We start from the raw sequence: 26039 nt of genomic DNA on the forward strand, positions 1-26039 counted from the left end.
CTATGTCTGTTTTCCTGCTTATCTAACCTTGTTAAAATAGCCTTAGTCAGAAAGAACTGAAGGACTGTACTTTGTGAACTGTGTGTTCCCAATCCTGTCCTCCTCACATAGAGTGCAATTCCAGTGGTATGTTTTAATTGTGACTAGATCTTTTCTGTTATCTTGGGACTGTCTTTCGTGGTTCACTTTGCTTTCTCTCTTGTTTTTTAGTGTTTCTGGCTAGGTAAGCTAATTGAGAATTATTCAATGTTTGTCTGGTTTTTAAACTGGCTACTCTAAGAGAGTGAATGTGGTGTAGAAAAGCAAGAGGCCAATTTGGAGCTTCAAACATCCTCTTAGCAGTGCACATTGTCACTCACAGGTCATAGGAACATCCATATTTGCAAAAATAAAGGAAACTGAACAATGCACCCTCTGTTGAGGTCTATGCTGATACCAGTTTAGTTAGGCTTCTATTTATTCTATCTGATTTGATATCTTATGCTTCTGATCCATGTAACATTTGTTAAGTCTATCAAGAAAGTGTGTGTTTCAGCAATGGAGCACAAAAAATGGTATTACGAAAAGCATGAGCTGAACCTTTCTCTCACTGAAGTTTGTAATGAAGGCTTCCCTGACTCTCAGGAGCTGGGATGAATACTTTGGTGGCTACTTCCAGGTCTGATGCAATGGGGTCCTTTTTACATGTCTGCCTGACATGGGGAGATAGATGTTCATAGGATGGTGCTTGCTTGGAATTTAATAATTTGTGTTTTGATGAGTAGCCTTTTTTTTATTTTTGTTGGAAAGTCAAATAAGACAAAATAACAAATAAATAAAATATGCATGTGTTGTAGTTGACTTATTCCTAAATACAGTTTTTCTTTTCCCCTTCTTAGTAAATTACTAGTTTTACCTTCAACAGGTGCAGCATGTTCTCCTAATGCTGTTTTATGTAGCCATGGTCTCAGTTATTTGCAAGTGTTTTATTGAATGATAACAAGTCACTTTTCTGTCTTGCAGTTTTGTATATTTCATTGCTAACACTATAATAATCTCAAGCACTAACACTGCACTGACAGAAACATATTAAAGTGTGGTGTTATCTCACTTTTTCTTGGTGTAATTCTGGGAGTATCATGAACACTGACATTTGTATTGTGTTTGGTAGCTTTATGAAGTAAGTGTGTGTTGTGGGTTTTGTTGTTTTGTTCTTTTAAGCCAAGCAATTCTGCTGTAGCAACATTAGTGGTTTGTTAGTTGGTTTTGGTATCCAGAGATTCTGATATGAAGTTGCTTTAAAAAGTAAACTGTGCAAACACTTATGTGATAAAAGCTGTACCTATCCTGGTGTCAGCAAAGTTATCCAAGGCTGCCTTTGACTCCAACAATATAAGCTAAGTAGCTAGGAATTTTTGAATTTTAGTGGTGCCATGTAGCTCATATAGAGGACACTGGCAACAATGTTTTTAACCACAGATAAGGTGATTTTATTAATTGATATTTTGCCCAATATTTCTTACAATGGTACTATGTTGGTACTTTTTAACTAGAGTGCTGTCTTGGCTGTTTGCATACATTGAAAGCATGTTGAAAATACAGATAAGGAATTGTCGTGGATGTGGTTTATTGTACAAGGTTCTGGGCCATTAGCTGGAAAAATGACAGAGTGGAATTCATGTGAAACAACTAATGTTATACAAGACTGTCCATGAACATACATGTGCACATAACAGACATAAACCACACCAACATGTAGGATTTGTGCTATTGATCTTGTTTAACATACATTTCTCTAGAGCTCATGTTTTATTCTTAAGCCATTCCTGAGGCAACACCATTCTTGCTGTCAACTGCAGAATATAGAGCTGCTAGGCTGCACTTGACCATTTTCATGAAAATACATGTAAGCACAAAATATATGTTGTTTTTTCTCCGTGAGCTATTATAGAAGCAATAGCAACTGAAATATTAGGTTGTTATTTAAGCCTCTACCCTATAAAACTGATTTTAACTGAGAGGCTGGGGTGTTGGGAAGGAGGCAGGAGGGAGGTTGAGTTACCTGAAGATGACAGATACTTATTTCAGGCTGACTTCAGGTCTTGTGTGCTTTGCACATGCTGATTTCCAAGCAGATTGATTATTGTAAGGAGTTTGCAGGAATGATGCCGGAATAAATGCATACATAAATCATTACAGGATAATGATGTTTAACTTGTAATGTAGTCTTGAGGCTTTATATATTTTGGTGATTTATATACTTTGTGTGCTTTCTAATTCTGGAAGCTGTTTTGCGCTAATTCTGGAAGCTCAGTTTTGTGCTCTTCTGACAAGATCTGAAAGCTCCACCTGGGACAGCATTTTATGATGGTGTTTCCAGTAGAAATTTGGAAGCATACAGCTATAAATTTATCATCTAGAAGGAAGACTGCTGTTTTTAATAGTGACCTATATAACATCAATTATACATTTAGAGAAAATAATTTAAAAAGACAGTAGAATACGTGGTTATAACACTTAACTGATTTGCATTTATGTGGAAATCTTAATTTTGTTTTCTTTAAATGTAGTTAAAAAGAAAGTATGACTTAATACATCTCTTGCATAGTTTAACTGTTGCATGGCAGGTTCACAGTTCCATAGAGATTAGTAGGTGTGCACTGCTGTTTCTTTCCACATGAAAAGTGTACTTTATGGGCTGGCTAAGACAGTCCTTAGGATTGTGTAGTACATGGTCACATTACCAGTAATGACACCATGTTGGCTCAGGAAAGGCTTGAATGATGAGACTGACTCAGTTTACTCCAACTTCTAAACTCTGGCATTTCTCAAATGAGAAATGGTGACATAAGATTGCAGCTTTTTTTTCTTAAATTTCCCTTAAAAAATAAAACTGAAAAAAAATGAACAGGCAAAATTTAATTATTTTCCCATTGTAAAAAATAATCAGCTATCCAGCTTGTAAAATGGGGCTTCTTAAATTAACAGCATGTGGCATTGTTTGTGAAGTGAAGCTTCAGCCCAAGCAAAAGTGAGGGGAAGCTGAGCAGAATGTTATAAAGTGAGGATTTTAAAAAGATCTTGTTCTACCACCCTTTGAGGCTAAATAACATGCTTATAAAATGGAGAGTTACCAATTTTACTGTTATTTCTGTGGAACTGAATGTTTTTCCTGAGACTAACCATACTTTGAGAACATATTTAATGCAGGTGGAACATGAAGGTTCTGGGACAAATGTTCTGAGCATAGTCAATTAAGAATGTCCATTGGTTACTGTTTAACCATATTTGGGGAAGCCTTCTTGCATAGCTGGGTATCACTCTCATTTATGTTGTGATCATTCTTTCTATTTTTAACTCCACGAGACACTAGAGCTAATTAGAGAAATGTGCAAATGAGTAGAATTTACTGAATGTGGGTCAATCTATACAATTTTTACTACTGCTTTCCTGAATGAATTCTTTGCTGGTTTTGTGTTCAATCTAAGTTCCACTCAATTAAAGTAAGTCACAGAAAACTTTTATTTAAACTTTGTGATTTATGAAGTGATGATTTTAAAGAATAGTGTTGTGCAGTCTTAAGACAGACACTGTTATCCAGTTATCCATTTTGCAAAAATTATTAACCGTAGATTTTATTTTACTTTGATAAATCACCTAATGATTTAGCAGTAATTATAGTAGTAATAATTACATGTGATGCTTGCTTGTTTTCATTAAGCTCTGTGAGGGCAAATATCAAAAAGAAAAGAAAAGAAAAAAGCTAGACAGCAGTTGGAGCACTGAGACCTTGTTGTTTTAAGGCATGCTGAGAAATACTCCAAGCTAGCATGTGCCAACATGGCTGCTGAAAGACTTGGTGCTGATGTTTCTGAGATCTTCTGCCTGCTAGCTCAAGGGAAGGCAAGGGAAAACATTTCCCAAAGGAGGGAATGTGTTGATGTGCCTAGGAACTACAGGGAAGACTTCGTGGGGAACGAAGGGAAGAGTAGAGAGAAGAGGAAGGGATGTGCCAGAGATGCCGATTTGTGTCAGATCACATTATCTATTGAGCTGGCCTCAGGCTGGGCAAAGTTAGGGTTGGTTGGATCCTGAATGAGACAACAAGTGATTAATTAGCCCCATGAGACTGAGTGGTGGGACTGATAAAGGTTTTTTACCACTCTGGTTTTGTCTGGTGGCTGGTCCCCCTCTATAGATGCCTTTATAGTTTAAAGGATTTAGCCAATGTTGCAGCCATTTTCTCGATGGAGGCACAGATATACCCTCTTTTTAACTAAGATGTTTTAGAGTGGTCTCAGATGTGTTAGCCCCCCTGAAAGAGATGAATATTTTTGTTGCAAATGGACAGAACTTTAAATATTTTTCACATTCATGTGCACATTTGCATCTATATTTTCCTTATCAAATTTGCTCATTTATTTTGGAAATCATGCAAAACCAGCGTTGTTTCACATGGATTACATGTTCTGAACTTAGTATCTCTAGAGGTACCTCTTCCCCACTGTAATGGTTTTGGCCTGTGTCCCCAAATGCTTTTTCTCCCATGGGCCTCAGCAGCCATGTGGAGAAGATGTGACGTGACTGATGGTGTGGGTTGAGTGGCTGCCAGTGTGCTGATTGATTAAATCCTGGGCACGCAAGAGAAAATCTGAAGCTCTTTTAACCATGGGCATGCCAGTTTACCCAGTTGCCAGTGGTCATAAAACTTTCAGAAATGCAATTATTTTTGGATAAGTCATGCCCAGTGTTGGTTTTAGTTGAAATTTGCTTGTAAGTCCAGAAATTGTTATGGGAAAAAAAGCAGAGAGGCTGTTGATCTGGCCAGTCAGGACTGAAGGTGTGAACACTGTGGAGCCTGGATGTTTTCTCCTTTAGTCTCCTGCAGTGGTTCTGACTTGTACAGGCTGTTTCCTGACTGGCCTAAGTCTAATGGGGTGAATTCAAAGTTCATTCTTTCTTCTTGTCTCTGTTTTGCACTCCCATGTTTTGGCATTCAAATCCCTGATCTCGAGTTAAAGGCACAATGTAGTTACTGCCTTCCTGCCTGGGAAGGTACCGTGGCAAACTGCAGGTCAGCAGACTGCCTGACTTCCCGTGGTGCTGTGTGGATGTGAGTGTGATGCAGCATAACTGGTCAAAAATGCACTTATCCTTTGTGGTGTGCAACCCAGTGTACTGAGAGGGGTGCCAGCACGTGACTTTCTGAGGACTTGTATAGCACGTGAGGAAATGAACTGGATTTTTGTTAGCTTGAGGGGTAAGTCTGCAATCCTGTTCTCATTCACACTGTTGTTTCAGTGCATTTTGTGTTAGTGAAAAAGTGCTCTTCCAGGCAAAACCTACTGGTGATGTGCAAGGTTTACTAATATATTGATGACAAAGGAGAATCACAGTGCACACAACTAATGGAACGAGGTGCCTGGGAGTCTAACCCCTAACCCTTTTCAGGATGCAATGCAATGATGACCACAGAAATGGGGCAGTGGAAGGGAAATGCGTTGCAGGGAAGGAGATGGGGAAAAAAAGATGAAAGCAAAGTGGATTTGTAGGGGAAAAGAGTTTTGTGCTAAGGATTCAACATTGATCCTATGCATTCTAGTGAGGTTTATTTCAGCGTGAATCTACTTCAATTCTGTGCATTATAATACCCTTGGACTCCTGGGAGTGCATCTTCTGATGTAGCTCAGCCTGCAGGGAAGCCTCCATGCATGTGCTCTGAGTCTGTTCAACCATAGGGACCAAGGTGCCATGACTGGGGTACATGGGGAGAGTCACTTTGGAAGCAAACTTCTGAACCATTTATGTATGAATAGCCAGCTAGTGTGATGCTACCATGGGTATACCCCCCATAGGGTGACTCTGGCAGTGCTGCTAAGATGCTTAAAGAGCACTTTGAATCCTTTTATAAAAGAAGTATAATTTTTTTTTTTTTTAATGTTCCAAATTTTGGTAGCTGTGAGGAAACCAAAGATGAGTGTCAGTGGTGGGTAGCCCTCAGCAGCAAAGTTGGTCCCAAACTATAAGCACGGCAACCAAATGACATGTCTTGGCAGACAGCTACAACTGGCAGAAGGGGAAAAAAAAAAAAAAAAAAGGCAGGACAAAGTGAGGTGTAAGGGGCAAAATGCTATTAAAAAGGAAAGGAAAAAACCACAGAGCCAGAAAGGTCTTTACTGGATGGAAAAGTCAGTCTTCTGTATGAGGAAAAAAGAGCTGTTGCTGAGTTGCTCCATTCATAGCCGTGGTCTCTCCTAGAGAGAGATTAGATAGCTCTGTGTGAAGAGCAAGGTGTTAGCTCCTTTTGGAAGGAAAAGGGTAGAGCTGGTCAGCTGAATGGTATGAATTATCTGCTTTTCTAGGATTAAAAATGTTGGCATTGCTTGTAGTGACTGTGGGATTTAAAGTGAGAAAACTTTGTTAATAAGAAAGCCTCACTGACTCATTTGTGACTGACAGGTTTTTTTTTTTTTTTTTTTTTTTTGCCTGAAGAGGGTTCAGTTCTTGAGTTCTTGCTGTTTGCAGGAGAAATTCAATGGCTTTGGAATTTATAAATTTTTCTCTTTCAGTTTTTACAAGGTCAGTGAAAGGTGTATTTCAAAATTTGCTGTTCAAGGTTTGCTTCTTGCATGTTTTTCTACTTCAAAAAAAAAAAAAAAAAAGAAAAAAAAAAAAGGAATGATAAAGTTAGCAAATGGCCTTGAAACTTTTTAACTCCAAAAGAGATTTCTGTCCTTGCACACTTTTCTTCCTCCTGCTTGTAAACAAAAGGAAGCTTTGCCTACTCACTTGACTGACCTGTCACTTCCATCACTGTCAGTTCTCTACTTTTATGTGGAGATTAATGAATAATTTGTTATTTCTTCTGTAAAACTTGAAAGCCTTGGAAGTGCAAAGAACACTCTAAGCTCATAGTCATGTAGCTTTTGAACATGGAAACCCTTGTAATGCTTATGAGAAGATCTCCAACTGAGGTGGTTGGATCTGGTTTGGCCATTGCATGGCTTGCTTTCTCTTGTGCCTCTAAGAGAGCAAAATAGCCTAGCATAATATCAGAGGCAAGTGTGCTGTTGAATATTGAAGTGGCTAGGATGAAAACTGAGGGCTCAGTCCATCAGTGTTACTTTGCTTGCACTCTTCTAGCCCTGTGCTCAGTAACCTTCGTCTGTGGGAACTCTCCCTCACTCCTCTGCAGGAAATTGGCTCCAGTTGTTGGGCGCTCTCTAGCCTGTACTATGTGCAATTCATGTATACTCAAGTACCTCAAGAGCCACGGAGAAAGTACCTGTTTGTGCTGTCTCTGGGGTTAAAACACTTCTGTGTTCAGTGAGTGTGGAAAAGCTACGTCAACTTCTCCAGTTGCTCATGAGTAAGTGGTTCTGCTTTGCCAGGAGAGTTTACTGTGCTGTACAATGCAGAAACAGTACAAAACTGCAAGGAGAGGGAGTGGTATTCTGGAAAGCCAGAATGACAGGAAAGAAATTCTGGAGGAGAAAGGAGAAGCAGTAGAAGGCTGCAAAGCTCAGGGAGCAGGACAGCTTGATTGTGTTTTTGGAGAGAAACTTGTTGAAAGGAGAGGAAGAAATCAGGATGTTTGATGTCGGCAATCTAAACAGAAGGAATTAATAAGAGTTGGAGAAATGGACAATTAGCGTTTTTTTGGCAAGGATTCCCATTGGAAATTAATATATGGGAGTAAAACCGATGGTAAATACCAATGAAATGTTAAACCTTAAATAGTCATTTCCCATATGTTCTGGGGCTCTGTTGAAGGTGCTTCATGTGACAATGTTTGCTAAACAAAAATAATTCCAGTTTGGGATGTTTAAATCAGGCAGCACTTCAGCTGTTTGCGCATCAAAATGCAGCATTTTCTAATGTTTATGGTTACACCTGTTACATGCAGCAGCTGGCAGATACATTGTGTAGAAACTGTTTCTCAATTGTTTAAAGAAAAGGTATTTGAAAAAAATAATACTTTATGGCTTCTGTTTTTTTTTTTTTTTTTTTTTTTTTTTTTTTTTTTTTTTTTTTTGCAGAGATAAGATGATAGACAGGAGCAGTAATTTAGTGAATGTCTTAAGTTATAATTCATAGTCTTATATTTCAAAGGCTAATTACTGCAGAGTGTCCAGGAAGAGTAGGCTTTGCCATGTTGGATCCATGTTTGGTGAGAATCATGAATAAAGTTTTAGAAATTGAATAAGAAATATTATTTTTCTGAAGATAGGGGGAAAAAAAAAGCCTTAAATTTGTATGTTTCAAATCTCAGGCAGGCCTGACCCTGCCTTTTGGCCAAAGAAGTCTGATCAGGGCAGGACCAGATGAGTAATGTTTGTGGTGGTGCAAATCCCTGGTGACCCATTCTGAGCAGCTGCAGTTCCTAGTTATTGGAAAACTCAGGTTTTGACCAAGACAACAGCTGGGGTCTGGCAGGTTAGTAATAATACAACAAATTAGCATCATCAGCTTGACAATGGCAACAGCTTTAAATGTTGACGAAGAAATTTTAAATTCTTTATTCCAGTTTTGCTTGTTGGCTAAAGGCAGAAAAAGTTTGCAGTAAAATAAATCCTCTGAATACAATTCACTGTTCAGTGTATGTTGCTCAGGAGTAGCACAGTAGAATTAATTGGTACTATTCGTATTTTAGTGATGAAGCAACTGTTTCTTTTTTCTCCCTAGATTTGTCCAGGCCAGGGAATTTTGTTCCTTTTGTAAGTTTTTCTCCCAGAGTAACATGATATGCTTTATAGAGATGCCTCCGTGGGGATTTTACTGCACTCCCGAGATAGATGATAAAATATAAGGCAAATCCAGCTGTGAAAATAAGCCCCCTAGCCTATTATTTTAAAACTGATCTACTCCAAAATGTTTAATAATTGAGGGGATTGTGCAACATTATTTTTTACCAATTTATTGATTTCAGATATTCTCCTGGTCAAATGTGAATGCTTCTGGTGTTTCAGTTTAAAATACTATATTTCATAAACTTACAGCAATGGTATCAAATAGAAAAAAAGTGATGGATATGAGAAAGTATGTAGACAAGATGGTATTTTTCAGGCCAGATGAAAAATAAATTTCCATACTTTGGATATTATGCCTGAGGTTTCATAATATTTTCATTTGGTCACCTTCTGTGTGTACAGATACAAAAGCAAGATAGAAATTTTATTTAAAAAATAAGTTTGGTTTTTTTTAAGGTCATATTTTATATTTCATGGTTTGTTTTTTTTTTTCTTTTCCCAACCATGGTCATATTTTCCTTTTTGTTGAGCTATCACAAGTGATCTGAGTGCTATGAGCAGTGTAATGACTCCACCACTACTTCTACAGCAACAGTTACACTAATGTTCTTGAAAGGATAACATGCATCACATAGCTGTGAGAGGAAAAGATGATCTACTGTGCATTGACAAACAGAACCAAGAAGAGTGTAGCCTGCACCACTTTAAAATAAGAGGTAGAGGATAGATGGGGGATGCAGAAGATAGATGCCTTTCATATATGTTTTTAGTTTTTCTGGTTATTCTGTGATAACTGAATAAATGCTTCTAGACGTTGCCACTAAGATGATACATCAAATTACATGCTCAGTGGCAGTTTGCCACTGCCAGGGGCACTACTGAATATCTAATCTGATGCAGGGTTAGAGGCAGTATTTTCTTTACTAACAGATGCATCTATAGAAGTTCTCTAAATTTTAGTATTATGCATTTTGCAGTTGGTAACAAAAAATAGTACTGCTACTACACAGAAACAATGTTGAACAATGTTTTGCTCGGCCTTACTAACAAGAGTATTAATACATGTTTTTTGTAATGTTATGTTTTACTTGGACTGCATCTTGTGCAATTGAATCTACAACTGGAGCAGGGGAACTATAAATATTTGTAATTGGTCTCCTTTGGCTACCCAGAGTTACTGTACTAGATGTACATATTAAATTCCTCTTTGTTTTCTTTTCCTTGTGTTAGTTCTATGCTAATCCATCCTTTTGTGATATTTTGGAGAGATTTTTAACCACTTTTCACAGATAACTACTTTAAAGCTTAAATGATATGTGCACCTGTGCAAACTAAATCATCATACTTCATTTAGAGCTAGTTCAAGAGGAGGACAAATCTACTAGTCAGTGCCTCAGCTTCTTCTCTGTTGCTAGAACTTGTCTACAATTTCTCAGGATTCCCAGCCTGATTTGTCAGTGTGCTCCAGAACTATCTTGAAACAAGCTTCAGAAATCCCATGACACTTTATGTGGGATATGTTTATGCTGATAATTGCACAGTAACAACTGTATGAATGTGTATGAAGTTATTTTTATTTTCCTTCAGATTTTCAGCCTCTCTTCAGTGATACTTCTGTGAAAACAGTTCAGTGATGCCACCATTCACTCCCACAGCATTGCATTGCATTGCATTGCATCATTAAATTAATTACAGTTGACCACGGACTAAATACTGCTCAGAACTGAACAGCCCTGCATAGGCAGGTCTTGAAATCCCAGAGAGCCAAAATTAACTCTGAATCTGTACTTGGATCATTCATAGGCAGCTCGTTGCAAGATCAGTCATAAATTGTGCCTGAGTGACACTTTCAGTAGTTACAGCATTTGAACAAAAGCAGGGAATGTTGTTTACATACTGAAACTGAGATATACTGCTGCTTTCACTCAAACCTGCTGAATATGTCAATATTTTATGTGTTGTGTGTAGCAGTGTGTACTGGTAAGATTAATAGTAAGGAAAACAGTAATCCTGGAATAGAGTAGTTTCTGTTCTTAAGGAGTATTAGTTAGGCCAAAGAAATTTAAGTAAAATATAAAACCTGTTGGTTACTCTTCGCAGTTAAACATTGATCTCAAGTACATAACAGATGTGTTGTATTTGAAAAATGTTACTTCTTTTAGTGTACAGACTAGCAGATTAGTGACAAGCTTTGATACTCATGTGCTGAAAAAGGAAAAACAAAGGCAAAACTTATAGCCAGACAATTACAGATTAAGTAGGTGCTTAAAATAAAATTTATACCAATTTATGAATTCTGTAAGCCATGTAAGTAGTGAAGAGAGAAAACACTTTCCATGTTTTAATGACATTTTTATGTTAAGTGCTTTTAAATAATTTTTTTTGGAATTTGGGTAGTTCTGATTCCTTGTCTTTTATTATTGCTAACTATATTTATTATTGCTAACTATATTTATTAAATGCTTGAGTCTAGTTAGCTTTTAATAACTATATGAGGAGATAATCTTGAGGTAATAATATGTATTTTAAAAGTTTTTATTTGGTATCTTAGAGGAGTCTGAATCAAGCATGCAGCTTTTTTGACAGAAATAATCTGTTCTGTAAGACAGTAGCAGTTGGTCATTGCCTACTTATAAAAATATTCTAATTTTAAAAGGCTAATTGTTAAAAAAAAAAAAAAAAAGCAGCGAAATCCTGGTAATAAAATAATTCACCTGGCTTTAGCCTTCTACATATGATAGAGGTTTTTGCATCCTGATACATTAATGACTTATTTGATCAATCTGACTGAAATAACTGAGAATGTCTGATTTGCTTTTATATTCTTCCTTTCTTCATTGAATTGTGGAATTTTTCACCATAGATTCATCACAATATTCAACAGCCACTTCATGTGACAGACTTCCAAGAAAAGAAAAACAAACAACAAACCCAAAAAAACATAAAAATAAGTGAATGGCAGTAAAGATAATAACTCTCTTCATTTGTTACACAAATTTTTCTGATCTACTACTATTGTCTTTTAACACAAAGGCCATTTTACAGGTGGAAAATGGAGGCATTTAAATCCACATTGTGAAATGTAGCCACAAATGTCACATTTCTCTGTGCTAGGATGTCTCTCCTCAGAATTCTATTTTTAATTTTTTTTAATTGCTTTCATAGCACAAAATGAACCTAAATGGAAAACAAACTGTCCCTCCTGACAGTGGGCCTGAAGAAGTCTCTGATGGGTACCAGAATGGGACATGTGGAATTGCTGGTTCCTACTGAGTGGTTTGGCCTTTAGAACTTCCTCAAGAGCTCATGGAAAAATGATGTCAGAAGGGGAAATGGAATTTTTTTTTTCTCCAGAACAAATCTATTTTTATTAACAAAAATGTAATTGAGGCTTCATCATGGTTTCCACTCAGAGTTTCTGGTTTAAATGTTCATTACCCCGTAAAGGCTTAGTGCTCTTTAGGTAAGCAATTCCCAGGCTTTTCTAATGCCTGAGAATGGCTATTTTGGTATTTGAATTAATGCAGTTTTCTGAGGGAGAGGGAACACAGGGAAGGAAGACAGTGACCTTTTAATATTTTTTTTTTTTTAATTTAAGCAAAACTTTATGTCAAATGTTGAAGCTTGAACTTAGTAAGGATATGCTGCTGAAGTGTTTCAGGTCTGACCATTACACAAACTTTGAAAAGTGCTTAATGTGCAGGATTCCCTTTGAAGAATTATTAGGTGTATCAAGTGAGTAGCTAGAGAGGGTCTGCTGCTTACATGTTTCAATAACCTTGTGTTTTCCTGTATCACATCTCATGATCAGTCATTAAAGAAGGATAACATTATGCTAGCACGGTCTACAATTGCATTACCTTTTTGATTAGTTATTTGAGGTCTTACAGAAAAAAAGTTGTGTACATGTAAATATTCTGGGGTTTTTTTTAAACCAATTTGACTAAATGCAGATGAGATTCTCTCTAGTGGAGCTCTGTCTGGAAATTAAAACTCTTGCTAATCATTCATTTGAATATTTGAGGTACTGTTAAGTTTGACAGTATTGGCAGTTGTTGTGATGGTTTGTTTTTTTGGGTGTCTGCTCCCTCCTCCCCTTCTTCCAAAGGCAAGTGTACTTGATTTTACCATTTCTGAAACAAATTGAGCTATTTATCTGTAAATCTGGTCTTTGGAGTTTGCAAATGTTTTGATAAACTTGTCTTGAACAGTGCAACTTGCAATTAACAGAAAAAGGCTTTTTCTGACCCAAGTAATCTTCTAAATTGTCAGTTGGGAATCTAATTTCAAGTTAATGAGTTGAAAATAATTTCATGTCTCCCAAAAGACTTGAAAATACTGGATCCTCCTGCTGACTGTAGAGTTTGTTTTTCATTCACTGTGTTTTAAGTGCTTCTGCCCTCTCTGTGCAAGGCCTCTGACTACTTCAAGGAGAGGATTTTTTACAAACTATAGCTGGAGTGGAGCCAAATAGCTACATTATTTTAATTAAATAATGTTGCAGCTTTTAATTTTAAATGCTAATTGAAAGGCTTTTTCCTTACTTGAGCAAAGCCTGAAAGGGTTATTGCTTTCCTCTAACAGCTGCTCACATCACTGCTACCTAGAAGATGGACAATTGCATTCCTTTTGCTGATTTAAATTTTTCCAATGCTGCCAGTTGCAGCAGAGTGACCCAACTGTGAATATTGACAGCATGTGACATCAGAAATTACTATGTTCATTTTAATTAATTTCTTTGTAATGTAGTTTTTCTTTTTCCTTAAATGAGGAAACTTCACTTGAGCTCTTGTTTTACATTTTGAATAATTATTTAAAAAGCATTCCTTCTCAGTTTCTTGTATTCTATTGGCAATATTTTCCAAGAAGTGTGGGCCAGTTGTGTTTCTGTATGGTACTGTGGATTAAAACATCATGATTTAAATCTGTGGATCAGAGCAGAAAATTTTTTGGTATTTAAAATGTATGATTTTGGGCTTTGGGGACTGAACATTGGGGTAAAGGTAAAAATATGATATGACTAAGTGGGGAACATGTGAGTTTGAGGCTGTAATTATCTATTACACAAAAATATGAGTAAAAGAAATTGTGGCCTCAAGAATGTGGCTTCTGTGGTTGTGTTGCTACACTGTGATTTATTTCAGACACTGGAACAGCACTGCTGTCAAAGTGGACTCCAACTTTGTATTTACCAAAGCTAAATTTGTTTAATTATCCTGTTAATGACAAAACATCCACAAATGCACATCCACAAAATAGTAATATATAGAAACTATTTTTTTTACTCTTTTATGCTGATAGTGATTTTAATTTCTATACCTTATTCGTTTTTGCAAGCATTATCAGTAATGGGCCATAGAATTGATTAATAGAAGACCTTAAGAATGCAAACTGAAGCATGACTGGTGGCAAATACAGACTAGGTAAAAGTATAACTTTATGCACATTTCTCTTAATTATTAAAATGCATAAAAACACCCACAATTTTATTTAGATATAATCTTTGTTTCTTAATATATGCTGCAGGTGATATTTTTTTGTATGCAAGTGGGAACATTTGTGTAGGAGAAGGTTGATTAAAAGGAGTCTAAAAAGACTCTAAGTGTAGCTAAGCACATATGTTAGTACTTAATAAACTTAGATATGTGTAACAAGCAGCTTTCCATTCCTTGCTGGGGGCTAGAGTCAGCCTTGACTCGGAATTGAAAGTTATTACTGATCCTCAGTTATTATTGATAAGCTCAAACTGAGCTATTTTGAATAAAGCACAGAGTTTGCAGTACCTGTGTTACATTAACTTTTTAGGCCTGGGAAGGACAGAGTTTACAGCTTGGCTGAAGGTAAAAGCTGTTTGTGCATTCTAAGGATCTGGCCTTTGCTCGTACTACATCAGTTAAATCTGCTTGCCTCTTAAAATTCTTCTATTGTCTGTTCTCTGTTGTATTGATAGAACTCTGAAGGCAGGATTCAGAGATGGTTTTTCTGTGGCTCCTTAAATCATTTCATGAGGATGATGAGCCCTTTCAAAGGAGTGAATTTTTAGAATTTGGCAGAAAATACGCTGTATGATATTTGAGCTGTATTTACAAACAGTTATCTTTGGTGTGTTTGATTTGATTCACCATTATATGTGTAAAAATGCCTGCACACAGTAGAAATACAGCTATCTCTCTTAGTTCCTCAGTGTTCCAGACATTGAAATCCATGCCAACCCATGGCTAAACCCACATGGAGCTACTAAGTTGTATGTTTGCTTTACCCCCTTTTACCAGCTTCTTCTGTTGTCAGTTTTCCCACTTTTTCCTGAGTACCCAAGCTCTGTTTGCCCCTTATAATAGGCAGAAAAAGATCTATCTGTAAAGGGCTGTGTCTTGATGGATGAATGAGTTGGCATGTGAAGACCAGCTTGAAGCACCATTAAATGTTTATAGAAACTTTTGGGGGCTCCTTGGGTCTTGCCACCTGCATGACTGTGGACCCTTAGAGGGAGAGGCCAAAGCAATTACTGGCATCTCTCTCCCATATTGACTCCATGCACGTTTGTCCTCACCAGACCTGCAATCTGAGTAGTTACATGCTACTTTCTCAGGGCTGGCAACACATTTGAAAGGATCATCTAGCCACTCTTCAAATGTTCCCAGCTACAGATGCTTGTGGCTTGCCTTGAAATCCTTTTGGATAAACCACAGACATTTGAGCCTGGGGTTACTACTTGGAACATGCATGACAAATCTGTTGATTTCTTCTACCTAATTGTCATTCAACTTAAACAAACAACCCACAAACCAAAGGCAAACCACCAGAATGTCATGTCTGAAAGGCTAGGGTTATTTAGTTTTATTGTGGCTGGAAGATTGACACCTCTCAAAGCAGGCAAAGCCCTACTTACTGTCTGTCTGGAGAAGCAGAGTGGCAGTGCTGCAGTGCAAGGGGACCCATACTGTTCAGAGAAAAATCCTTGCAGTCATCCTTTTGGATTACCTGTCCCTGCCTGATTCACGAGGAAGGGCCTGAATAAGAAACAAAAACAGAGGGAATCCGAGTGTTTACTCTAAAGGCCAGGCTGCTTTTGAAACAAAAAATCCCTGGTATTACTGCAGAACTACAGTGTTGCACTTTTGTGGCTAGCTTCACTAGGCACAGTTCTTAAATTTCCTATTTAAAAATACTTTTAAAAGCTTGCAAGATTTCTTATTTTAAAGCTTGTAGATGAAGACTCATCTTTGCACAACAATATTGATCCCTTTCACTATTTCAGTGCTGCTGTAGACATTTGTGTGTGGGAGTAACTTAAAATTTCTAAAGTATGCGAATATGCCTACTGAAGTCAGTAGTACTTAAAATTGGACATGTTTGCAGGTTTTGACTTCTAGGCTTCAGCACAGAAAATATTTTCTGAGCAAAAATTTTATTCTGTAAGCATAATCTCGTATGTTGCTCCACTCAAAAATTGGAGTCTACTGGAAAATTTGCTGACAGGTTTATGAACAAATCAAAGCCTTTTCTGGTGTACTAGGTCCGGGAATGTTCATGTACCTGTGTCAGTGAGACGCAGAGGTGAGTGTTCTAGTGTTCTGGGTAAATCTTAAACTCTCAGTCCAGAGAGCACTATGAGCAGTATAATCCCTGCGTGTTTTTCAGAAAAGTTAAATGAGTGAATTTTAACATTGCACTTTGCCTCTGAAGTGAGCAGCCCAGTCTTTTTAATTATGATGGTGTTATCACCTGTGTGCATCCAGTAAGGTATTGGGTGATGTGCTGTAGTTGTACTGGGGCTTCAGGACAAAGGCTTATAAATAAAACTGGCAAAAAAACCCCAAGCAAACAAACAAAAAAAAAACATGGAGAACTCCAAGGAATCAGGTAGAACAAATGTTCCTGCATAATTAAAATAATTGATAAAATTAGTAGAGGACCAATAATAGAGTTGCTTTACTAATGCTAAATAGTTTGTTATTCTCTCTCTGCATAGGGAATGTTTATGTCTAGAGACTTCTCTTTGAGAGTTCATTGTTTTCTCTGTCATTGTATTTTATATATCTAGGAAAGAAATGAGATGAAAAAGTAACAAGTTGAAACAGAACTTTGTGGCCTTTGACTGCAAATGGCTACAGTTCTCAGGGAGGATATAAGCATCTTTTTCAGTGTGCTGCATCAGCTTTGGTTGTCCTGGCAGTTTTCCCTGAAGGGGAATGTTGGCTGGCAGCATGTGAGACAAAGTGCCAACAAACAAGGCCAGATCTCATCAGCTGTGCTGAGCTGAGGTTGTGAACACTGCCCAGGCAAAGGAAGCAGGCTGGGAATGCTCTGGTTGAGCACTCTGGTTGCTAGCCAGAGTCTACTTGATTCTGCTCCTTGCACCCTCCCCCCACAGCATTTTAGTATGCACAAGGTCTAAATTTCCAGAAAAATTTAATTTTGACATGCATTATAAAATCAGATAATATAGCGTCTATATCTGGAATTGCTTCTGTTACTTGACAGTGGTGAAGTAATGCCAACATTGTTTGTTTTAGAAGAGATTTCATTTAGGTGAAAAAAAAGTTACCAGAAGGCTAAACAGCTAATGATTTTGGTATGAGTGCTCTTTGAGTCATTTGTCTTGAAGCAAGATATTTAGTTTGGATTTTTAACTTTATAAGCTGTATTTCTCTTGAGAAAATAAGAACGGGTGTTAAAATAATCTGCAATTTCATTTCAATTAGAACTAAAAATACTAGTCAAAATTATGAATGTGTCTATGATGTTTTCTTGAAGGTAACCTGTTCAGGTAATTATACTGAATTCAGTGAAGAAATGACCATTTTGTCTGAATAGTGATGAACAGATGATCACATAATCAAGATGTACATTATAGCATGCTTAATTCCCTATACTAATGTCCTGTGGGACAGTCTTACTAGTTTGATGAAGATCAAAACACATAATTATATAGATACTACTGAGTCTACATAAAAGACTTTCTTTTATTTAAAGATTTGAGATTTGGTTGTGTTCTTTTTTTTCCCGTGGGCATTCATGCTGTCAGAGTTGTTAACATACTAGCACAGTAGACTCTTTTCTGCTACTTCTGTAGTAGTGCCCATGATGGAATGAAAGAAGAGTAAAACACTCAGTAATTCTATATCTTAGATGTTCTTACATAACTGGTATTTAAAATCAACATAAATTTTTTTAAAGTACAACTTGGTCATAATAGACTCAAATGTCCTTCTATACACAAATAATTTTGTCGTTCTTTTTTGTTCACTCCTAAAGCTGTTTGATTTGCCAAAGCTAACCAAAATCTCTTCAGGTAAAAATGAAGACCTAGAAGACCCCAAATCTACATCAGTTTTAAAGAGAACATGTGCTTATATTTCATTATCTTTATAAATTTTAAACATATTCTATGGATTTTTGAGATTTTATTTGCCCAAGTGCATACCTTTTGTGCTATGATCTTTTGAGGGACTTCATGCCAAGGAGTATTTAGAGAAATTTCATATGGTTAAGGAAACAATTTCCTCCTTCAGTCTGTGCTGAATCATTTTTCTAGCTGTGGACATGTCTTATCTCTGGATAAGATAACAATTTGTGCTATATGGGATTGTTAACTCTCTTGTGGCACTTCATTAGCTGTGATGTTAATCCTTTGGTTTTGCAATTTTAGCTCTCTTAATTCTTTTACTTCTGACTTACATAGTATGTGCAATTTTGGTTTCCAAATGTTTTCCTACATAAAGTTGTTGAACAGAATCGCATCAGAATGTCGAAAGAAGCAGCGTTGCCTTAATGTCTGGTGGGGTTTCTCTATCAAGACAGGAGAGTTTGGGGATCGCTTTATCCATTTCACGTGGAATTTGGAAGTGTTAATTTCAAATTTCACCAGTTGTTTGCGCAGGAGATTGAAAACTGGAGAAAATGGTCAGGGAAAGTAAAGGAATGAATAGAAGTATGGCAAGGTAGATTTTTTAATTTGAGCATTTTTAGTGGACACAGTTGAGATCAAAGCGACACTTATAAACAGGATGTTCAACGTGCACAGGGTACCAACAAATGTCCTTCCTTTTGCTAATCACAAATGTGATTATCTTTAGGCATGTGAAAAGCTCCTATTGGCTTCATTGTACTAAATATTTTAGTAGAAATAGCATGTATAAAAAATTGAACAAGATTGTGCAAGGAGCACCAGGTGGTTCATTCTTAAAGGCCTGTGTTGGTTCCACAGGACGTGATCGGTGGGGGAGAGTCTTAAGGGAACATGAAAATGGTAATTGAATTAATTTGGTGTAGCTTTGTACTTTTGTTATAAGACAAACAAATCACGTTTGTTATTTGAAGAAAGACATACTGGAATAGTACACAGTGTATATACTCTCTGTGTAGGGCCTGTGACCTAATTTAATTATGCAAAAAAATTTACTTAATTGTTTAAAGAAACAGCTGACAAAGCATTGTCATGTAACTGAGATGTAAGCACCTAAATTGACTTGTATAAAATTACTAGGTATTGTATATTTGCACTGAGATTTTAACACTTGTCTGTTCCAAAAAAACGAAAAAAGAAACAAACAAAAAAAAAACAACAAAAAAAAAAAGGCGGAAGTAGAGAGGGAAAATGAAGAGGCAAATGAAGATACAAAAGAGGCAAAATGAAGATACAAAGTAGACCTTTTTTTGCACTCAAGCAAATGTAATGGGAATGATAGTGTCTTCAGAGATGATGCACATTATTTTTTCATCTGTGTGTGTCTGTTTTTCTTGGCTAATGAAGCATCACATCCAGTGTTTATGTTTTTGTGTCATAGATCTGAAGCTACACTTACAATTCATTTGTCAGTTGTGTTTTCAAATTAAAGTAGAAAGAGTCAAAAATCACACACTCTGAGAAACGTAACTTCTATAAGCCATGGGCCTCATGTGATCCCACATGGAGTGATCTTTGATAACTACCAATAGCTTCTATATTTATCATTTGACTCAAGGGGGACCAGTATACTCTTCAAGACACCAATTCAGTATCCCAGTCACTATGCACAGGCCTTTGAGATGAGTGCAATGGTGGCTTCCAACTGAGAAATTCATCCATAAAAGTTAGGATGCAGAACAGTGTCTGCAGATGATGCTTCTCTTCAGACTTCTCATTTATTTTTCTCTTTCTCTGTCTCCTAAGTCTGATAAAGCAACACTCTGTCTGACCAAAATAAAGTAACAGATAAGAAAATAAAAATATGAACAAAAAATTATATTGTGGCAATTTTGTAGATTTTCATAGCAAAGCAGTGGTTATGTGTTTAACTCTATAGACAATTTTTTAAATGATAGGACCCTTGGTCATAAATTTTTGTTGTGTTTTATATAGGAATACATTATTGGTATTTTCCTAAAAAGTAGATTGTATTTGGAGAAGAAAGGGTATTAGTACCAGAACTGTCCCTTCAGATAGTGATTGTCCCACTGACTACACAGTACTAAGGTTCACTAAGTTGACACAACATGAGAAATGAAACTTGAATTATGGCTGGATGCAGCAAAATGTTGCAATTTTTGATGATGCAGTTTATGAAAACAGTGTTTTGAAGTAATGAGATAGAACTTTCATTAGAGTGAGCAGACAGCCTGCCCAGTCCTGGTTCTCAGCCACTAGGTCTTCCCAGAGCTCTGCTGAATCCTTAGCAAGCAAGGTTTCTGTGCAAGCACTGAGCCTTTTTTTTTTTTCTCCTCTACTGATGTTAGTCTGGTCACTGCAGTATAAGACAAAATGTTTTTGTATGAAAATACCTGGAAATAATTATAAAGATTGCTCAAGGGTGCAAACCTACTAATTTCCACAGATACTTTAACAGCTTTTTGTGTTCTCCTGTAATTTATATCTTGTGATGCATCTTTAGAGGTAGAATAGGTTAAGGAAATTAATCTGAAGGAGGTGACTTTTTCTTTTGCTGTCTGATTCATACACATTGTGTAGGAAGCATAGGGTAAGACAAATAATATTTTTCTGAGTAATTATATTAATTTTTCAGTTGGAATCAACCTTGGAAAGCAGATGCTTTACTTGAGGATTATCTTCTGTAGTGAATGTTTTTCTAAATACTAAATACAAAGGATCATTTGTGCAATCAAGTTTTAAGCTTGGAGTTGTGCTGTGCCATAAGGCTCATTTGGTCCTGAGAATAATTTGCTATAATAAATAGCAAAAGCAGTTAAGTCCTGCTGAAGCTGTGCATTTGGGGAAATAATCTGGGCTCTTTAAATCTTGTTTGCAATAAGAAACTGCACCTGTTCATAGGTTTTCTGGAGGACATGCTTACCTTGATTAGCTTTTTCAGGAGTATATCGTATTCCTCATTTCTCTGGCAGCCCTTCTATCAGCTGTATGTGAAAGGGAGCATTGTCCCTCCAACACACACATTATTCTGCCTTTTCTGAACCTGGATCAGAAGAAGTTCCTTTCTTCTGCGAGTGTGTGGGGAAAGCAGGAGAAATTTCTGTTGGGATTTTCTGCAACCATACACAGCGCAGTAGGCCAGAGTATAATCAAGGCTCTGTCCTGCAGTCCAGCCTGGCTCACCAGTCTTGTTTGACATCCTCCCTCCCAGTTATACACACCTTCCTTCCTTCCTTCCCCTTTTTTTTTTTCTCTTTTCTTTTCATGCTGCAGAGGTTGAAGTGCCAGACCCTGCAAACTGATAAGATAAGAACCACATGGTGTGTGCCATAAGCCGAGGGTCCCTACTGGGCCCACTGACGCACGCAGTCCTCCCCTGATGTCAAACAGCTGATAAGTAGCACCTTGGCTCCAATCCCAAACCTCTGTGCCAAGAGAGGAAAAAAAAAGCCCTTTGTCTGGAAAAGGCAGCTCTGCTGAGATATTTTTTTAACATCTTGCTGCTTTTCTTGAATTCAGGCCAGAGTTCTGTCTGTTTAAACTATTCAGTTTTATTCCTGAATTGTTTGGCAAGAATAGATGTCCGCTCAAAAAAGTGTGTTTAATTCATCATGCACGATGCATATTTGACTGTACTTGCAGCGTCAGACGCACAATACAGCGTGCAGTTTTATAGAGTGTGATAACCAAGCCCATTCTACAGTACTGCTTAAAGCTATACAAAGCTTACTTTTCAAGAATCTAGTATCAGATCATGAAGCAGAGCAACAGCAGAAAATTACAAATGTAAGACTACATTAATGATTAAAAATAAAGGGGTTGGTTGTCAGTATGCTTCCATAATAAGCATAAAACAGTAGTCTTTGAAGTCCTTGAACTTCTATTGGTTTTGTTCATCTCTATAGTTCTTATTGCTTGATTTTCTGTGTTAAACTGTAGGTTTAGTACTTCAGATTTTGAAAAATATGCCCCTGCTTTAGAAGAATTTAATTTTCTCCTGTTAATTTTCTTAACAAAATAACTTCGTGCCGAATACTGCAGGATGTTAAAACCTTTAGAAATAATATGAGGTCATGAGCTTACATGACTTCAAAGCTTATGTGTAATATTTTTAAGATAGGAAATTGTGTTTCATAGTCATATGCTTAGTTATGTATATTTATTCAAGCCTGTTGTTTGTTCATCTATATAGATGTTTCAAAATTTGTGTTGCTATTTGGAATTTCTAGATGTGTGTCCAATTTTTCTACACTTCAGTGTTCTTGCAGATGTATTTATAGGAATATACAGTCATGGTTTTATTTCACACTGCGGTAAAGCTAAATCCAAAACAGACATGCCAAGATAACCCAATTAATCACAGGTCTGAAGGACCTGAGTAGCCACTGCAGCAGCTACTGTTGTTGGAGCCCCCCTGAGGCTGCTAGCCTTTGAAGTGTTGCAGCTGTCATGAAGCGGTGGCAGGATGGCACTAACATGGTTATCCTGGGCTAATAATTCCAATCCTTATCCAAAGCTTTTTTTGGAAAGCTACTTGGTTTTAGGAAATACCTCATAACTCTTTTGGAGGTCTACTTTTAATGTTACCTGAACCAAAGGAGATATATCTGTGTGTTATGAAGCACAAGGATGATGCTAAGTTTAATGCATCGTTTTTAGTGACGATAAAGTGAACATCAGTGTATGTGTTGTATTTGCCTTCTTACAAGTATTATTAAAATATTTAGACTTACTTTGGGCTACTTTGTGCATAAAGCCATATATCTTACTTGTCATCCATTTGCAGAATTTTATCTATTTATCATAGGAGCAAAAGTTAGTTTGTGTGTGTGTGTCTGTAAGTGTTTAAAATGCCAAACATGAAGGTCCACTGAAAAGCAGCTTTTCACAGTCACATAGGATTATGCTAATGCTCAGTGCTGCTCAAAGTACTGTTTTGAGTATCTGAAAGCGTAATTTTTCTTGGGACTGACACTCTGCTGGCTATATAGCCATTGCTTGCAAAATTCAGCTGGATTTCCAGTCAGGAAGAGCTTGCAGGATTTGTGCTGGAGTGGCTCTGAGTTGGATTGGATGCACAGCATCAAGTGTACAGGGCCAGGCTGGATGGGACTTTGAGCAAACTGCTCTGGTGGAAGGTATTCCCATGGCAGAGGAGTTGGAACTCAATGGTCTTTAATCTCCCTTCTAACCCAAACCATTCTATGATTGTAAAAGACTGTATTGCTTCTCAAGCATGTAGTTGTTTTAAGAGCTACCTAAATCATCCTGAAATTATCCATTATGTACTTTTTGACTGCATACGAAGTCAGAATGAATGGAGTGTGGTTTAAATGAAGTACAACTGACATTTCAGGGAATTATTACTAGAAACAAATGATGCGGTGAATTTCATTAATGCACCATACTTTTCTACCATATGATAGTGTTTTGTTTTCTGATTGTATGCAAGGGTTTCCCTTGGCTCTCTTCCATTTCTTAGTCTGGTTATTGCATACTTAATTCTCAAGATAAAATCTACAAAATGTGCTTTGTGAATCTTCATGGAAAAGAAAGGAGAGGTATTCCCATCATTCTCTACTGCTGGCTTCTAGAGACCATATTCACTCTCGAATGCTTTTAAATAGAATATATTATGTTCAGTAACCATTAACAACAAAAATACAATAAAAAGAGATCCAGATATTGTACACATACCTGTATGGTTTCAAAATCATTACATTTATAAAAAGCTTTTCTCTGAAAAATCTTTGCTTACACTTTGCAAGAGAAACTGCAGATAGATACTGTAATAATAAAGACCAAATTTCATCAGCTGACTTCAGCAGGATGATGTTTCACCCTAGGGATTCAAGAATAATTTTCCTGAGATAATTTTAGAAAGAATTGCAATTATTATTTTGAAGTCAAAAACATTTCACAAATCCTCAGTGGAAGCTATCATACATAGTATTAATTTCCTATGTAATGTGACTCTAAATAGTTTATATTCATGAAATGTTAATGTTTATAAAATACAAAATAGCTTAAATTATAATTTTATCAGTTAGCATCATTTTAATAATGGCATGAAAAGATAATTGTGTTTTAATGTAATTGTATAATTTTTGTCCTTTAGCAATTTGGAGGCTGAAATGGATTTCATTATTCTCAGCAGCATGATCTCACTGTCTTTAAGGAAAGCACCAGGCTATGTATGCTTCTTTGCTTTTGCTACAACGGTTTTTGAATTACTTATATTAGTTAAAATTAATGAAATAATTTTCTTCTGAGTAAAATTAAAAGAGATCCTGAATCTTAGTGATCAAATCCCCTTTACAATAACTCAGTTTTTTTTTTATTTTAAGACAGGTTTTTTTTTTGTGAAGAGTAGTCTAGCTATATATTTGTGCCATTCTAGATGTTTTAAAATCTGTATGCAGGACATACAACATGACATGAGAGGAGGAGGATGAAAGTTATGTAATGCAGAGTAACTGAAAAAAACGTACCACTTAATAAAATAATCAGAAATGGTGAGATGTAAAATGAGTTCTAGCTTGTGTAAAACAGCCCCCAAGATGTTCCTTAAAAAAAGCCTAGCTATTTGAGCCACAGGGAAGTTGTAAATGAAGTTGAAATGTGAGCTTAAGGCTGATCTAATGACTGTAAGATGGTAAGCTATGACTGAAGACTTAACACAGTTATATTTAAAGTTGTGAGTATGAAAATTTCTGGAAGTTAGTTACAGCCTAAGCAGCAGTATTTGATGAATTTTTTCTTGAATTCTTTGTTCAAGGCTTTAGTTCTCTGGGGCTGTCCTCTCCCTCCCAGCCAGTATGGTATTTGGGCTGCCTGCTGCTGCTTCTTTCTCCCAGACCCAGCAGGCATGCTTGCACCCATGCCTGGCTGTGCTGTATTGCTGTCCTGGGCAGAGAAGAGCTGCTTTCTGTGAGGCAATGAGTTTGCAGTGTGGTAACATTGCTTGGGAACAAGATGTGCATTTTCCCTCTGTGCCCTTCTGTGCTTCCTCTGTGTCTCTGAGAGCCTCTCCCAAGTTCTCATCTTTGATGATTCAGAAGGGATACCAATAATAGGAATCCATCATTACTGTGTCTTGTATGTAGTAGTGGTTTCTAATGATAAACTGAATATTTCTCATGCTTTTTTTATCTCCTCCTTCCTTCTCTTGTACTACTTCAGGCTTTTCTGCTTCTTGGTTAGGGAGCTGCTGTAGTGAGCTATAGAACTCTATCTCAACTTTAATGCTGTTCTGTGCATTAGCACAGATAAAACAGGGAGATCTCACTGAAATAATGCTGAGTTTACAAAGTGAACCATGTTACTCAAAGAATAATTTTCTCTTGAACTTAACGGCACATACAAACCTCCTCTTGGGCTGCATTTATCTCACATCTTTCATGGAAGATGGTGTCAAACATGACTGTCCATGTAAATGTCAAATCAGAAATAGGTAGATATAAATAATGCAGAATCAGATATGGGGATAGTAGTGGGTAGCAAAATGAGTAAGTCAAAATATGGCACAAGTCTTAATAACAGAAATACTACAGTTGAAATGCGGAAAAGCAATTTCCATCTCTTCAGCACTGGTGAGGCTGTAGCCAAAATAACACATATGTTGAAAGACAAATCTCTGTGGTAAGAATGAATTAGAATTCAGAGGAAAGCAACAGACTTGTAGGCGACTAAGGAAACACAGTAAATTTTGATCCATCTAAAATAGAGAAGATGGATTGAACAGAGCAATGTAGAACATAGGCATCAGTTTGAGAGAACTTAGTACATGAAGCAAGACAGTTGTTTTCTGTAGGACATCATGGTATCCCAAGAGAAAACCTCAGGGAGATATTAAGGAATAAGAAATACTTTGACAGTTACCCAATATAAGCTGGGAAGCTTTCTACCACAGACTTTTAAGAACAGCTTTCAAATAATAT

The 26039-nt window shown here is 36.8% G+C and overlaps 1 protein-coding gene across 2 annotated transcripts in view; it reads left to right on the top strand.

Annotated features, from left to right (window-relative positions):
- PDE10A (phosphodiesterase 10A) overlaps nucleotides 1-26039 on the top strand; it is a 164904-nt gene that overhangs the window by 25322 nt on the left and 113543 nt on the right. Inside the window, exon 3 of one of the 2 annotated variants that reach the window (XM_053974343.1) lies at nucleotides 23652-23660. The exons of the other annotated variant lie outside the window; for it this stretch is intronic. Coding sequence (XP_053830318.1) covers nucleotides 23652-23660 — 9 coding nt within the window. The remainder of the gene's footprint in view (nucleotides 1-23651; nucleotides 23661-26039) is intronic. 2 annotated transcript variants of the gene reach the window in all.

The sequence above is a fragment of the Vidua macroura genome, chromosome 3 (assembly GCF_024509145.1).
Source record: "Vidua macroura isolate BioBank_ID:100142 chromosome 3, ASM2450914v1, whole genome shotgun sequence".
In the NCBI taxonomy this organism is placed as follows: Eukaryota; Metazoa; Chordata; class Aves; order Passeriformes; family Viduidae; genus Vidua; species Vidua macroura.